General features: G+C 49.7%; 1 protein-coding gene across 2 annotated transcripts in view; it reads left to right on the top strand.

Annotated features, from left to right (window-relative positions):
- Positions 1 to 15520, top strand: part of PLTP (phospholipid transfer protein) — a 258838-nt gene that overhangs the window by 64356 nt on the left and 178962 nt on the right. For both annotated transcript variants that reach the window (XM_086932536.1, XM_086932537.1), the window contains exon 2: positions 13592 to 13718. In XM_086932536.1, the coding sequence (XP_086788662.1) occupies positions 13613 to 13718 (106 nt within the window). In that variant the 5' untranslated portion in view covers positions 13592 to 13612. The remainder of the gene's footprint in view (positions 1 to 13591; positions 13719 to 15520) is intronic.

Here is a 15520-nt window from a genome sequence, read left to right as displayed (position 1 = left end):
CTTACCAAAAGTAATTTCTGCATTCCACATCAATCAGTCAGTGGAACTACCAGTTTTCTTTCCAAAACCACAGACAGTAGCGGAAAGGGCCCTACATACATTGGATGTCAGAAGGGCAATATTGTATTATATAGAAAGAACACAAACTTTCAGAAAGACAAAACAGCTATTTGTTGCGTTTTCTCCTACACATAAGGGCAATCCCATCTCTAAAGCGGGCATTGCCAGATGGATTGTAAAATGTATTCAAATATGCTACTTAAAAGCAAAGAGAACATTAACTGTTCCTCCTAGAGCTCACTCTACACGTAAACTAGAAGCATCTATGGCATTTTTGGGAAACATTCCACTAGATGACATATGCAAAGCAGCTACCTGGGTTACACCGCACACCTTCACAAAGCACTATTGTGTAGATGTGCACACAACACAACAAGCTAGAGTGGGACAAGCTGTATTAAAGACTTTATTTCAGACAGTTGCAACAGACACGGGCGACCACCGCTAGGGAGAGAACTGCTGTATAGTCTATTCATAATGTACCATCTGCAGCCCATATGCCTCGAACGAAATATGCTACTTACCAGTAAGCATCTTTTCTTGGCATAGAGGGCTGCAGAGTGGTACATGCCCTCCCAGCCTCCCCGGAAACCTGTGTCTGTTCCAACAATATCTTATTTAGATACACTTACATGGGCATTTCTATCTGTATTCTATCATACTACTCCATCTAACCCTACTATGGCAAAACAATCTAAGGATGGAGCCGATGCCCATGCGCACTACCAACCAAAGGAGGAGTCACCAAGCTACAAAAGACTCTCCAAGAGAAAAACAAAGTGCAATCATCCGAGCCCAACACCAGATGGCGATCTATTCATAATGTACCACTCTGCAGCCCTCTATGCCAAGAACAGATGCATACTGGTAAGTAGCATATTCCTTTCTACTATATTTAGGGTTTTTGGTCGCTGGGCGATAGGCACGCTGCTAGGGGTTAGGCCGTAGCCATCTGCAGGGGTGCAGGGTGGGGGGTAGAGGGTGGGGTATTTTTGTTTTTCCGTTCTCTGTTTCTATGGCCTTTTTCTCTTTTTTTTAGTTTGACTGGACTTTCCTTTTTCCTCTCTCCCTGGGTTGGGGGTCAGTGTATCGGGTTACTGTTTGGACTTTTTAGGCGGTGCTGGGACTGTGGCCACTCAGCCTCTCCTGTCATTGGATTCATCGGGTGGGGCATTAGTCGGGAGTCTTCAGAAATGTATGCTTGCTTATATTGTACGCTTCAAATGTGGGTGTCTCTGCAGATGGACATGCTTCCCTGCCCACCCGGTGATTGTATCTACTTTAGATCCCGTAGCCTGCCCCCTCCTGTTTTCTTTTCTCTCTTCTTTTCGTTAACATACGGAACTGTATTACATATTTACCGTGTATATCCTGTTTTAATTTAAAAAATTGACCTCTCTTATCCTGAGCAGCTCTCCTGGGTGTGCCGAAACAGTTTGATGCTCTAATTTTGCTGCCATGCCTCCGGGATGTTTGGCTGAATAGCTGTGTGCACCCTTTTCTAAATAAATGTCTTCCAAAAATTAAAAAAAAAAAGAAGAAGAATCGTGCTAATATGGTTTTACAGGCGCAACGCTTTAACATCGATATTGGCTGGTCACTGTAACTACAAAGTAAAAACTTTTCCCCCCCAAAAATATTTTTTGACACATTTGAAAAAAAAGCTACTTCCGAGACTGTCTCCTTATGGTTTGAGGGCAACGCACATCATCGGTAATTCAAAGGTCTGTACAGAGGAGCATGGCAGATTTGACTTCGACAGAAACGAAACGCTGTGGTTGAGTGCGTTGACAGGCCTGCTGGCCGAAAACAAGCCCTCCCACTGGTTTCTGCAACGCTCACTGCCAATGGCCCTCCCTCTTTCCCCATAAAACTGACGCATGACCCTTGACCTGACGACTTGTCTTTCTAGCAGCTGGAACCCGGATGTAGTGTTCCTTTAAGACTTCTAGCTGGCAATTCACTGTAGTCGACACGCGCACAGCATGTGTGACTTCACAGCTGAAGGTACCTGCTAATGAAAAATCTCTTTTTTCCCCTTCTATTTTCATAAACCGACTCGTCATGTTTTACACTCCCTACTCCAAAGCCATCACACGGAATCAAAGTCTTTCTGTTCATTACAAGTGCTAGCTCTCCATATTTTTTTACAGCCTTGTTGTTCATCTGATTTGTGTTTCTTTAACATATGTTATGCCTAGAGGCTTTCCCAGAGTTTAACCAGACTGGCGATTTGATAGAGTGCATGTGCGCTTTTAGCTCAATGCGCAAGCGCAATGAGTTAAAATGCGCGTGCACAGCATCAAATCTCCAGCCATCGCCATCTGTTCCCCAGCTTGGTGCCGCCAGCACCGCCCCTCTCTCTCCCCGCACACAGCCTTACTCGCATTTCTCCTCCCCCTCCCCAGCTGCCAGCACCTCCCCTCTCTCTCCCTGCACACACGCTCTGACTCAGTACTTTAAGTTTCACGGCGGTCAGGCCGTGTCTCCTTTTATTTTTTTCGGTCTCAGTATCCAGCTGCTTGTTTGAGTCTGGCTGGACATTCATCTTTATTAAAGAAAATGATTCCCACCATTGGCCATTGTTGAAAGGGGTACGCCAAGAGGTACCGTGGACTGCTACACACCATAAGTGAAGTAAGTTAAAAGCTTTACACACTAAACAATGTTGAAAGCACTGCAACTACGTTACATTGCAAACGATGGCCCTAATTGCTCAAATGCTATTTCACAGATCTGTGTGCCTCTCCCAGCGAGGGACAAGTGACTGAAAATATAAATCTAAAGGAACGAAAATAACGAGCAGAAAACTCAGTTTTTCTTACTCACTGACCAGACAGCGTCACTGTGTTTTTTTCTGTCTCCCTCTCCCCAGCCGCCAGCACCTCCCCTCTCTCTCCCCGCACACAGCCTTACTCGCATTTCTCCTCCCCCTCCCCAGCCGCCAGCACCTCCCCTCTCTCTCCCTGCACACACGCTCGGACTCAGCCATTTTTTTTTAACTTGTTCTCTTCCCTTTTACCCTCCTCCTATTTCCCACCCACTCCATTCGCGTGCAAACCTTTTCCTTCCTCCATTACTTTCGCCTCCTCTCTTTCTGATCGTTTCTATCCCCCTGTCTCGTCTTTTTCAGTTTCTCTCGTCGCCCTCACCCCTCCTCCCCGTCTCGCCTGCAGCTGCACTTACTACAAAGCCGAGGACACCACAGGTTGCCTGCTCCCCACCCCACATCCCTGCAGCTGCACTTACTGCAAAGCCGAGGACACCACAGCCTGCCTGCTCCCCACCCCACATCCCTGCAGCTGCACTTTCTTCAGAGCCGAGGACACCGCAGGCTGCCTGCCCCCTGCAGCTACACTTGCTTCAGAGCTGGCAACATCACAGACTGCCTGCTCTCCACCCCTCAACCTTACAGCTACACTTACTTCCGAGCTGAGGACACCACAGGCTGCCTGCTCCCCACCCCACACACCTGCAGCTGTACTTACTTCTGAGCCGAGTACACCACAGGCTGCCTGCTCCCTGTAATGTTCTGTGACTGCATGCTCGCAGTCTAGTTGTTGCGCACGTAGCCGTGCGCTAGTGTGGGCGTGGTGCGTCACGCCGCGCGAGCTATAAATAAAGGAGGCGTGGCCCCGGAGTTAGTCCGGACCACGCGGAAAGCCACTATGGTGTCCTGGGTCCCGTTATTGCGCTCCGCTGCAATGGCGCTGCGCACATGCTAATGAGGGCCCGACAATGGTGACGAGGGCTAAACGAGCCTGATGTGCCCTGGAGCACTATTTAGCCTACTCTGCTGCCGCATATTTTGCGCTCCCGGCCCATGCAGGCCCCGCACGCTGCAACTCTGATCGAGGCTGTCTGCCCCATGTGGGAGTGGCGGCACGTGCCGAGAGGCCTCACAGGCGGACCCCGCAGCGGTGACTGCACGGAGGGGAGCGGGGGCGGACACACTGCTGTATGAAGTCTACGGTGCCCAGACACCCTGCACCAGGTACCTGCGCAGTCCTACGTGCATTAGGCCCGCTTATACCCAGCAACTCCTTCAAAGCATAGGGGAGCACACCCCTGAGGCTAGCAGCACAGTCTCCACCGGCAGAGGCAGAACACAGCGCTTCCCCAGCGGCCCGAGTGGCAACTCATACAGGGAGGAGCACCAGATCTGCGTCGCCCGCCCCCGCGTGCCCACACAACATCGGTTGGCCAAAACTCTCCACCATGGCGAGCATTCCGCCCATCGAACCGTTTGTGGTCGACGGAGCTCCAGCGTCCCTAGCCCCGGGGTGGAAAGACTGGACGGAGAGGCTGCAATTTTACTTTGAGGGAGCTGGTACGGCGAGAGAAAGGCGCAGGGCGCTTCTTCTACACCTCGGTGGGAAAGACATTCATCGAATTTATAAGACCCTGGTGGAAGCCACCCCTATTACCTATGTCACGCTCCTCAATGCGCTCAATGCACATTTTGAGCCAATGGCCAGTAAGGACTACGAGCGTTTCATTTTCAGGCAGGCGCGACAGGAAGCGGAAGAATCCCTCGACGCATTCCACGGTCGTCTGAAGGAACTGGCGAGCACATGCGGCTTCCGCGACGAGCAGGAAGAAATTCGTGGCTAGATCATTCAAGGCTGCTACTCCTCCAACCTGAGGGTGAAGATCCTCCAAGAGGATGGAAAACCGTTAGCGGACATTTTAAAGCTACGCCGTTCCAAAGAGCTATCACAGGCGAGAGCGTCGCACATGGAAGCAGCGCTCCACAGACCTGTCAAGACGGAGCAAGTTAATTGGGCCGAGCAAATCAATGTCGTCCGGCCAAAGCAACGCCCCTTCGGGAGAGGAAGACCACCAGAATGTCAAAAAGAATGCGGATACTGTGGTGGCGCGCCATACCGGGCACAAGACTATCCAGCGCGCGGGAGAAAATGCGGGTCATGCGGGCGCATGAACCATTTTGCATCAGTGTGCAGATCCTCCAAGCAAAAGCCCAAAGCAGCCCACGCCGTAAGGGAGGACCCAGACAGTGAAGACATGGACGACGACGCAATAGCTATCCGGTCCACTATGTGTTTGCCATAGACCAGCCGCAGAGGAAGAAACGGCGGCTCCCGAAGTGCAGAATAAGAGTGCAACACCAAGAGGTGAGAGCAACAATCGACACAGGAGCCTCGATAGAACTCATGGCGGCAAATGTCTACAACCAATTGTGAGAAAAACCGGCGCTGAAGGCAGCCAAGATCAGAGTCTTTGCCTATGGACAAAAGACACCGATCCCGTTAATTGGGTGTTTCCAAACGGAGATACAGCACCAAGACCGGAAGACCCCGTCAACCATCTACGTCACCAAAGAAGGTAGTGGGATGCTACTCAGCAGCCAAACAGCCGAAGATCTCCACCTGATATCCTTCGCGATGGCGGTGTTGAAGGAAGAACTGGACACGATTCTCTAAGAATTTGAAGACACATTCCAGGGTATCGGATGTCTCAGAGGAAAAGAGGTATCTCTACACATCGACCGGCCCATTCAGCCTGTAGCCCTTCGGCATCGACGAATAGCATTCCACCTAAGGAAAAAGGTGGAACAAGAACTGGAGACCCTCGAGAAACAAGGCATAATCGAGAAAGTCAGCGGGCTCACCCCGTGGGTGTTGCCGATCGTGGTAGCGCGAAAACCCAAACAGCCAGGGCAGGTCCGCATCTGTGTCGACATGCGCCTACCCAATGCAGCAGTGAAGAGGGAACGACACTTAACCCCAACAATAGACGATATCCTGGGAGAGCTAAACGGAGCGAAGTGGTTCTCCTAAATGGACCTAAGGTCAGGGTATCATCAACTACCCCTACACCCGGACTCCCGATACATTACCACTTTCTCCACCCACGTGGGACTCCGGCGCTATCGACGACTTAACTTCGGAATATCGAGCACCGCAGAAGTCTTCCAAAACACGATTCGGGAGGTCCTGAGCGGTCTCACAGGAGTCCTGAACGTCAGCGACGACCTGCTGATATACGCTAACACTGTGGAGGAACATCACCAGAGGCTCAGAGGCGTGTTGCAAAGAATTAAGGAGTCAGGCCTTACGCTGCATCGGGAAAAATGTCAATTCCTGCAGAACAAAATCAGCTTCTTCGGATACACCTTCTCCGACAAGGGAGTGGCCCCAGACCCGATCAAGGTGAGAGACGTGCAAGCGGCCCCAGCGCCGACGAACATATCGGAAGTTCGGAGCTTCCTAGGGATGGTAAATTTCTGTGGGCGATTCATCCCGGACCTGTCCAGCCTCACCAGACCACTACGGGAGCTCACCAAGTCCACCAGCCCATGGCAGTGGGGAGAAGGGCAAGAGCTAGCATTTCAGAACACCAAGGCCGCTCTGTCAGCTGACACGACTCTATCCTACTTCGACCCTGCCAAAGCAACCAACATAGCCGTGGACGCCAGCCCGTACGGATTAGGAGCGGTGCTAACACAGAGCCAAGGTGGTGAGGACTGGGCACCCATCGCCTACGCCAGCCGGTCTCTGACCGAAACTGAACAACGGTACTCTCAGATCGAGAGGTAGGCGATCGCAATCCACTGGGCCTGCAGACACTTCCATGTATACGTATATGGGCATCCATTCACCGTCTCTACTGACCACAAGCCTCTACTTCCATTATTCAGAGGATCAGTATCCAAACCTCCACCCAGAATAGAGAAGTGGATCCTTCAACTTCAAGAGTATGACTACAAACTGGAATTCAAGCCCGGTGCAACAAACCCGGCAGACTACCTCTCCATGCATCCCAGGGAGGCAACTAACCAGGAGAAAGAAGAGGCCGAAGAAACAGAGGAAAACGTGAGATGAATCCTAGAGCGATCACGACCACTACCCATGGGCATCGACATGATCGTGGAGGCGACTCGCAGTGATGAGGTTCTCCAACTAGTAGCGAAAGCTTTCTGCGACAAAACGACTGGAAGACACTTCAGGCATCACTAAGCAAGAGGACACCCGAAGCAAAGCGTGCCCTGGAAACCATCCTCAAAATAAAAGATGAACTGTCAGTGGACAGCCAAGGATGCCTCCTAAGAGGACCGCGAATCGTGATGCCAACAAGTCTGACCCAACAAGCAATTGAACTGGCTCCCCGTGGCCACCAGGGAATGGTGAAGACAAAAAGTAGACTCAGGGCAAAAGTGTGGTTTCCGGAAATGGACACAAGAGTCGAACAGACGGTCAAGGAGTGCCGCTGGTGCCAAGCGGCAGGACCACCCGAATCACCACCCCCGGTCATTACCGAAGATAACCCGAGAAAACCATGGGAACGAGTGAGCGCAGACTTCGGACACCTTCCAGATGGCCACTACATGCTAGTCGTCATCGACGACTTTACCAAGTATCCAGAGGTGGAAATAATAACCTCACTGGCTGACAAAGAAGTAGTCGCAAAGTTTGAAAAAATCATTGCCACCCACGGTATCTTCGAGCAGGTTAAGACCGACAACGGACCACCCTTCCAGGGGCAAGAATTTGCCGACTATCTCCAGGAATGGGAAATCCAGCACAGAAAGGTGACTCCCAGATGGCCTCAAGCTAACGGAGAGTTAGAGAGGTTCATGCGGACTCTCAACAAGGTCATCCGGATCGCCCACGCTGAAGAAGCACCGCTGGAGAGAGCCATATACACGTTCCTGAGGGAATACCGGCTCACGCCCCATCGCACGACCACAGCTGCCCCGGGGCCATCGGCAATGGGAAGGATAGTCAGAGACACGATACCCCATCATCATACCTGGACCCCAACCGAAGCAAGCTCCCAGCAAACCCTGCTCAATCGGAAGCGCTCAAATGACTATGCCAGTTTCAGACGCCGAGCCAAGGAATCGTCCATCTGGGAAAGAGATCAAGTCTACGTAAGAGACAGATACCCAGGGAGCAAGTTCAGACTCCCGTTCGAACCCAGACCCTGGACAGTCACACGCCGATCTGGCACTATGGTAACGGCCCAGCACGACGGAGAAACCGTCACACACAACGTGTCCTTCTTCAAGCGAGCCTCCGTCCCATCCGAAGATCGTTCCAGCCAAGAACCGGACAGAGCGCCGCCAAGCTCAGCAGAACGTAACAACAGTCCCTCGGAAAGTGAGCACGGAAGCACAGCGGACCGGTCAGCGGTGAACTCACCGGATTCCGAGAGGCCCAGTGCGGCCAGCCCCCACCTGTCAGGGGATGGGCTGTCGCCAACCCTGGCCCGACAGGACGTTCCACGGAGAGTTCTGTTTCGGGGAGAGGCCGCAGGCTATGGACTGAAAAGGAACCCAGCACCATCTTCGCAGCTGGCGGACTTTGCAGTAGGCTGAGATCGAAACCCCTTATCACCAGACTGGTAACTGGCCTGCCGGCCTTTTATATTTTTCTCCTAGCCATATGAGGCGTAGTGACTTTAACTATTACCTGTTGTGTTTTGTTTTAATAATGGTTGAAAGGAGTGTAATGTTCTGTGACTGCATGCTCGCAGTCTAGTTGTTGCGCACGTAGCCGTGCGCTAGTGTGGGCGTGGTGCGTCACGCCGCGCGAGCTATAAATAAAGGAGGCGTGGCCCCGGAGTTAGTCCGGACCACGCGGAAAGCCACTATGGTGTCCCGGGTCCCGTTATTGCGCTCCGCTGAAATGGCGCTGCGCACATGCTAATGAGGGCCCGACACTCCCCACCCCACACCCCTCCAGCTACACTTACTTCAGAGCCGAGGACACCACAGGCTGCCTGCTCTCCACCCCTCATCCTTGCAGCTACACTTACTTCCGAGCTGAGGACACAACAGGCTGCCTGCTCTTTGCAGCTGCACTTACTTCCGAGCTTAGGACACAACAGGATGCATGCTCCCTGCACCCTTGCAGCTGATCCATGGCATGTGTGAGTGATTAACTCAGCAATACCATTTTCTTTGCATTCTGTGTCCTGTAGCTTTAGTTACTGACTAAATTCGGGACTACAAGTCCCAGAATGCAAAGTGACATTGAGGACAGTGCGCACTGCTGACACTGCACCAGATATCTCAGATATGCTCTGCTCGGTCCAAGGTACACTAATACTGTCTTGCACTCAAGCTGCCTTTGGAGGTAACCGAGCTTATTATGTGTGCCAGTAATGGACACAATAGGCACATTTCTTTCCTTTGTAACCTGGTGCTTTCAATTGTTATTTCTCGAAATGGAAACAACTCGAAACTACAGTATCCAGCATGCACAGACAAGCGGAATGGGTGGTTTATTCGTATCTGAAAATCGTTTACTGTAAAGTGAACATATTCTAAAAATGTTTTGTAAGGAAGAGCCATGCTACACGTACTTCCAGTCATAATGACCCATTGCATTTATGCAAAACAGACCCATACAACGCACACTTGAAAACAGGCCTACTGTGACTTGCACCATATTAAGTATTAGTAGCTCATCAAGGTGTGTCTTTTCTAGCAGCCTGGTTTTAATGGGGGCAATTCAATCCTAAAAGCTCCTGAGGAAAAGGCCTACAGCACCAGATGAGCTGCTTAGACCTGCCAGGAAACACTTTGGGGGCTGTCCTCTTTGCTAACGTGTTTCATCGATCTTCCTGTGTGTTGCTGGTTGGTTGCACCGATCAGGCACACCACCTTTACCCAGAGTTTAGGGTAGTGTGTTGGCTCTGCAGTAATGTCCTGCATGTTGGACATGTGCACTTATTTATTTCATCAATACACCTGCAGTCTACTTAGTGGCATACATCACCCTGAATGCACGACTTCACGTAAATACACGTGCTGCAGGTCTCGCCTCAGCTCAATTAGACGCACTTGGAGCGCTAAAAACGCTGCCACAGATGCAACCACCCGAAAGAGCAAACCGTTGCTTCTTTTAACAAGCTACAGAGTTAAAAGAAAATGCACGATCTTCAATGGAGCAGTCATGTATTAAAAGCAGCCTTAATTGAAATTAACCGGACAATATTTATTCTAAAATACTATCCCAGTCACAATTGTTGGTCGTGGAGTGTTTGAACGCATGGTTTAATTTCTACCTGTAAGGGTGTAGCTGGGATGTCATTCTTAACTGTTTCCTGGCCGCCTTTATGTATTAAAGTGGGCAGTGTGTACATTTCGTGGTGTGGCCTTTCTGTATGGTGCTACAAATCAAGGAGAGTGAGACTGCGCGTCATGGGTGCCAACTGCTTTCATACATAGAGGTTGGTAGTTCCAGTGAGCACATGAAATAGGCGGAATACCTCATTTTGTTAATTATTAGAAAATGATTGACTCACAAAGATTGGGCGGGGTTTACGCTCCTGTGGTCTGTTACCTCCTCAGGGGGAAATACTACATGTGCTTTTCCCTTCCGCCACATTGCTGGCTTCTAGGAATTGCAGTGTTTTTTTCCGCCTGTTGGGTCACATTGTGGCTGATTGATTCTCCTTTCGCCTTGCTCAGTCATTCAGATTTGGAAAGTAAATAACAAGTTGACATTATTACAGCTCTCTGCATTACTGTGACACATTCCTCGCTTTACCATAGCACGTCTACTATCAGCGCACTAAGAAATTGAGCTGGGAGAAGTTGCAGACCAATGCTAGCTATATCAACTAAACGCAGAAAAAGAGAAATTGAATTTTACATGCCTTGTTATATAAAGCCAGAGCCGCTGGAATTGTGCTAATAGGCTTAACCTAATCCTGCTTCCGGGTTAGCTGCGTTATGTGGCATTCTGGGACGTTACGTTTCTTTTATGACATTTTAATATTCTTGGGTACTGAGGCAATACAGACACCAATCCTGCACCTTCAGAAAATATCATATCCTGCTGCGAGGGCTTAACGATTTGCTGAGCTAATGAGGGAGAGGGGCTTTAATGATTGGTATACTCCGTGGCACAAAGGCTGTAAATCTTTTAAAACATCCCTTCCACTGAGGATAATAACATCTTCTAAGTTAGTTATGGAGAAAGAGAAAGACACATATTGGAATTTTGGAGCTAAAGTTGTATATAGTAGCTTTTGTTGATCTTCTGTCACACTGTTGTTTTTAGGTCTCCCCACGCACCGCTCTCCCCACTCTCACCCCTCTCCCCTCTCCCCTCTCACCCCTCTCCCCTCTCACCCCTCTCTCACCTCTCACCACTCTCTCCACTCTCCCTTTTTCACCACTCTCACCCCTCTCATCCCTCTCACCACTCTCCCCTCTACACTCTCACCACTCTCCCGTCACCACTCTCTCTCCCCTCTCACCACTCTCTCTCCCCTCTCACCACTCTCTCTCCCCTCTCCTTACTCTCCCCTCTCCTCACTCTCCCCTCTCCTCTCTACCCTCTCCCCCGTCTCTCCTCACTCTACCGCACTCACTCTAATGCCCTCACTCTAGCGTCCTCACTCTACCACTCTACCGCCCTCATTCTACCACTCTACCGCCCTCACTCTACCGCCCTCACCCTACCACTCTACCGCCCTCACTCAACTGCCCTCACCCTACCACTCTACCGCCCTCACTCAACCGCCCTCACTCAACCGCACTCACTCAACCGCACTCACTCTACCACTATGCCGCCCTCACTCTACCGCCTTCCCTCTACCACTCTACCGCCCTCACCCTACCACTCTACCGCCCTCACCCTACCGCCCTCACTCTACCGCCCTCACCCTACCACTCAACCGTCCACACTCAACCGCCCTCACTCAACCGCCCTCACTCACTCTACCGCCCTCACTCACTCAACCGCCCTCACTCACTCTACCGCCCTCACTCACTCTACCGCCCTCAATCACTCTACCGCCCTCAATCACTCGACCGCCCTCAATCACTCTACCGCCCTCAATCACTCTACCGCCCTCAATCACTCTATCGCCCTCAATCACTCTACCGCCCTCAATCACTCTACCGCCCTCAATCACTCTATCGCCCTCACTCTATCGCCCTCCCTCTATCTATCGCCCTCCCTCTATCTATCCATCGCCCTCCCTCTATCTATCTATCGCACTCACTCTATCTATTGCATCACCATAGCATCACTCAGCACCACCACAGCATCACTCAGGGGCACCACAACATCACTATGCGCTACAACAGCATCACTGAACGCCACAGCATCACTTGTCGCCAAAACAACATCACTCAGCGCCACCACAGCATCAATCTGTGCAAACATTCAACAACTGGTTCAAAAATTTTCTGTCAATATTTCAAGCTTTATTACAAATGTCATAAAAAGATGTTAAATGTTTTCACTTCTGTTCTTGTTAAAACATTGTGATTTGTCAGATCAATACATGTAAGACAGGGGAAAACAGAACATGTACCTTTACTAAAGCTATAGATGTAACATTTGCTAACTTTATAACTATTGGCATTTCTAATAACAAAATTAATACTTTTATATTTTGAAAAACAAACAAAAATTAAAAAATATTTACATTTTCCACACCAAAAGCTCAAACTTTTCTATTGCGAGACCTATTGCATTTCCAATGCTTGTTATTTTTGGGAGAGTGGATTGGGGGCGGGTTGGGGTTCAAAAGTGCCTCATAGGTACTTCTCGGCACGAGGCCCTGCCCCTTTTAAGGCCATGCCCCTCCTCACACAGTGATATTGTTGTGCAAGTTGGCAGGTTTGCAGTACATACAGGTCTGTTGGTGTGCGTGTGAGCCTAAACTTCAGCAGATATATAGGGGCCGATTAGGATGGAGGATTCTCCGCATCCTCCGGGCCGGCGGAAGCCACCGCCGGCCCGGAGGATGCGGAGAATCCTCTGCGGAGCCTCAAAAGACCCACCGCCAAATTAGGATGGCTGGTGGGTCTTGGATTCCGTCCGCAGCTTTTCCGCCGCGGTCGGCTTCCGACCGCGGCGGAAAAGCACTAACATGGCTGGTGGTGTCTATCAGACACCACCAGCCATATTAGGATGGTGTAAAAGTAATGCTTTTCCGCGGCGGCTTTTCCGCCGTGGAAAAGCATACGGACAATCACTTCGGGGGCCCGTTGCGGGCCCCCTGGGTGAAGGGGGGGTGAGGGGTGCACATGGGGGGGTACCTTTGGTACCCCCCTGCATTTGCGTGCACAAAGCAGCAGGCACCGCGCGGTGCCTGCCGCTTTGTGCACGCAAATGCGGTGCATGCTTTTTTAACATTGCGGCGGGTGCAGCTTGAAGCTGCACCCGCCGCAATGTTAAATATACAGGATGTGACCGCCACCCTGGCGGTCACATCCTAATTGCAATGGAGGGAACTCCGCAGCCTCTGCGGGAGTTCCCTCCTCCTCGGGGATCGCGGACGGACTCAAGTCCGTCCGCGATCCTAATCGACCCCTTAATCTCCAGTAACCCTCTGTGCATCTATCAGTCCATCCATTTATTCCTATATGTTATCTGTGATTGTATTTTTGTTATCTGTGTGTGTTGAACCTGCATGTGTATTGTTGCACGTGCCTGGCTGTATGCATAGATGTCCACACTGCCTTTTGTGGTCATGCCATCCAGTAGAAGTGATCTCCACAAATAGACTTACATTTCTGACCCTTTGCGTTTTCTTACAGCGATTCTGAAGAACAGTGACCATGGAACGATTACTCTGCCTGCTGCTCCTCCCATGCTTGCTTACTGTGGCATCTGCTGTCCCACCTGGTTGCAAAATCAGAGTAACATCAAAGGGTTTGGACTTAGGTAAGCTGTTATACAAATTGGAGACAAAGGAACTATGTTTCAATACACCAACCAGATGTGTTAAAGATATTTTTGTATTATTATGTCAAACACGATTCAATGAATGAATGAAAAGTATTTGTTATAGCGTGACAGCTACTCAAAATGATGATCCTGGTGCTGACAGAAGACTAGTGGCAGGGATATAGATACGCAGTTAAGTTTTAAAAAGCCACGTTTTCAACTGTTTCTTAAAAATTGAAAGTTCTGAGAGGGCTCTCTGTGTAGCAGGGAGTCTGTTCCATGCCTGTGCACCCAGAAAACCAAACAACCTGCGTCCCATCTAGACCAGCCATACTTTGGGGGTACAGACAGGGTCTGAGAAAGAAGACTTTAAAGATCGAGCAGGAGTGTAGCGATTAACTCATATGCTATGGTAGCTTACTCCCTTTCCATGAAGGGCCTTGAAAAACACAACAAAGGCTTTGAATATGATCCTTTCTTTCAATTGCAGCCAATGAAGAGATTTATAAAGGGGGGACATATGAGACCTTGGTTTGGGTCTAAGGATAGCCCTAGCCACAGAGTTTTGTATTACTTGCAGGCACTGGATAAGGTAGCTGGGAAGGCCCAGATACAGGATATTAGGGTAGTCCATTCTTGACGTCACCAAGGCCTGGACCACAATCTTCCTAGTATCTATTGTCAGAAGTGGAAGAATTTTTTTTAACGTACGCAAAATACCAAAACAGGTGCCAACCAGAGTTTGAACCTGGGTCTTCGTGGAAAGGGCGTTATACAGAAAAACACCTAGGTTTCTCATGGATGTTTGCTCTATGTGGGGCGGTGATAACTTTTCCAGCCACCATACATTCCAATTACTAACTGCCAGTTGGCCAATGAAGGTGATCTCGGATTTATCAATCGATGGGGATACATAACTTAGGGCCTAATTTATATTTAGTTGGGCAGCCCGGGGTAGAGTAAATAATTTTATCTTCACGGTGGAGAGACTGCCCACCTAATTTATAAATGACCGCCGAGCATCAACTTTACAAACAAATGCTTTTTTTTGTAAAAGGGTCTCATACCGCGGTATCACTTTAATGGCAGTCACGCCCCTTTCTTTAGACACAGGTCGTCTAAAGAAAGGGGCGCGGACGACAGAGTTAAAGCGCCGCATGGGCGTTTTGGCAAACAATCATTCGCAATGCAATAGGTGTCGCATTTATGAAACTCATAATTGCGAGACCTATTGCATTGCAAATGCTTGTTTACAGTTCACTACAGGGCTGCGTCTGAAGAATGCAGCCCTACAGCAAACAGTATTCTTTTTTTCTTTTAAAAGAGAAAATCCCAGAACTGGATTTCCTTTAAAAAAATTTTTTTTATAAAACAGTTTTTATTGCAAAAGGTATAGCATACACAGCTGGTTAGTGCCTACAACCCTGGGGCCAGCAGCGTGCAGTAGTCTTAAAAACAGAATCGTACACAGCCAGTGTGCCGACATCCAGGAGGCTCGGCAGCGATCATAGGTCATGGTGCAATGCTAAGATCAGGAATACGATCGTAAGACAATAGAGTAAACTCTTTGGTGTTTTTTATATAAGAACCTAAACATGTAAAAAGCAGAGTCAAATAATAGTCACAATGGGCGTATCAAATAGGAGTCAATATTACAATGCGGATGTCTCCTTAATCAACGCAGGAGTCGTTCCACAGGTCCAGCACGTGACATAGCTAGTTCAGCAGTTGGAGAGTCACACAGTTCCTTCCTGTACGCATTCCAGTGGCCCCACTTCTTGTCCCACACCTTAGGGCAA

The sequence above is a fragment of the Lissotriton vulgaris genome, chromosome 7 (assembly GCF_964263255.1).
Source record: "Lissotriton vulgaris chromosome 7, aLisVul1.2, whole genome shotgun sequence".
In the NCBI taxonomy this organism is placed as follows: domain Eukaryota; kingdom Metazoa; phylum Chordata; class Amphibia; order Caudata; family Salamandridae; genus Lissotriton; species Lissotriton vulgaris.
This window is presented reverse-complemented; position numbering and strand designations above follow the sequence as displayed.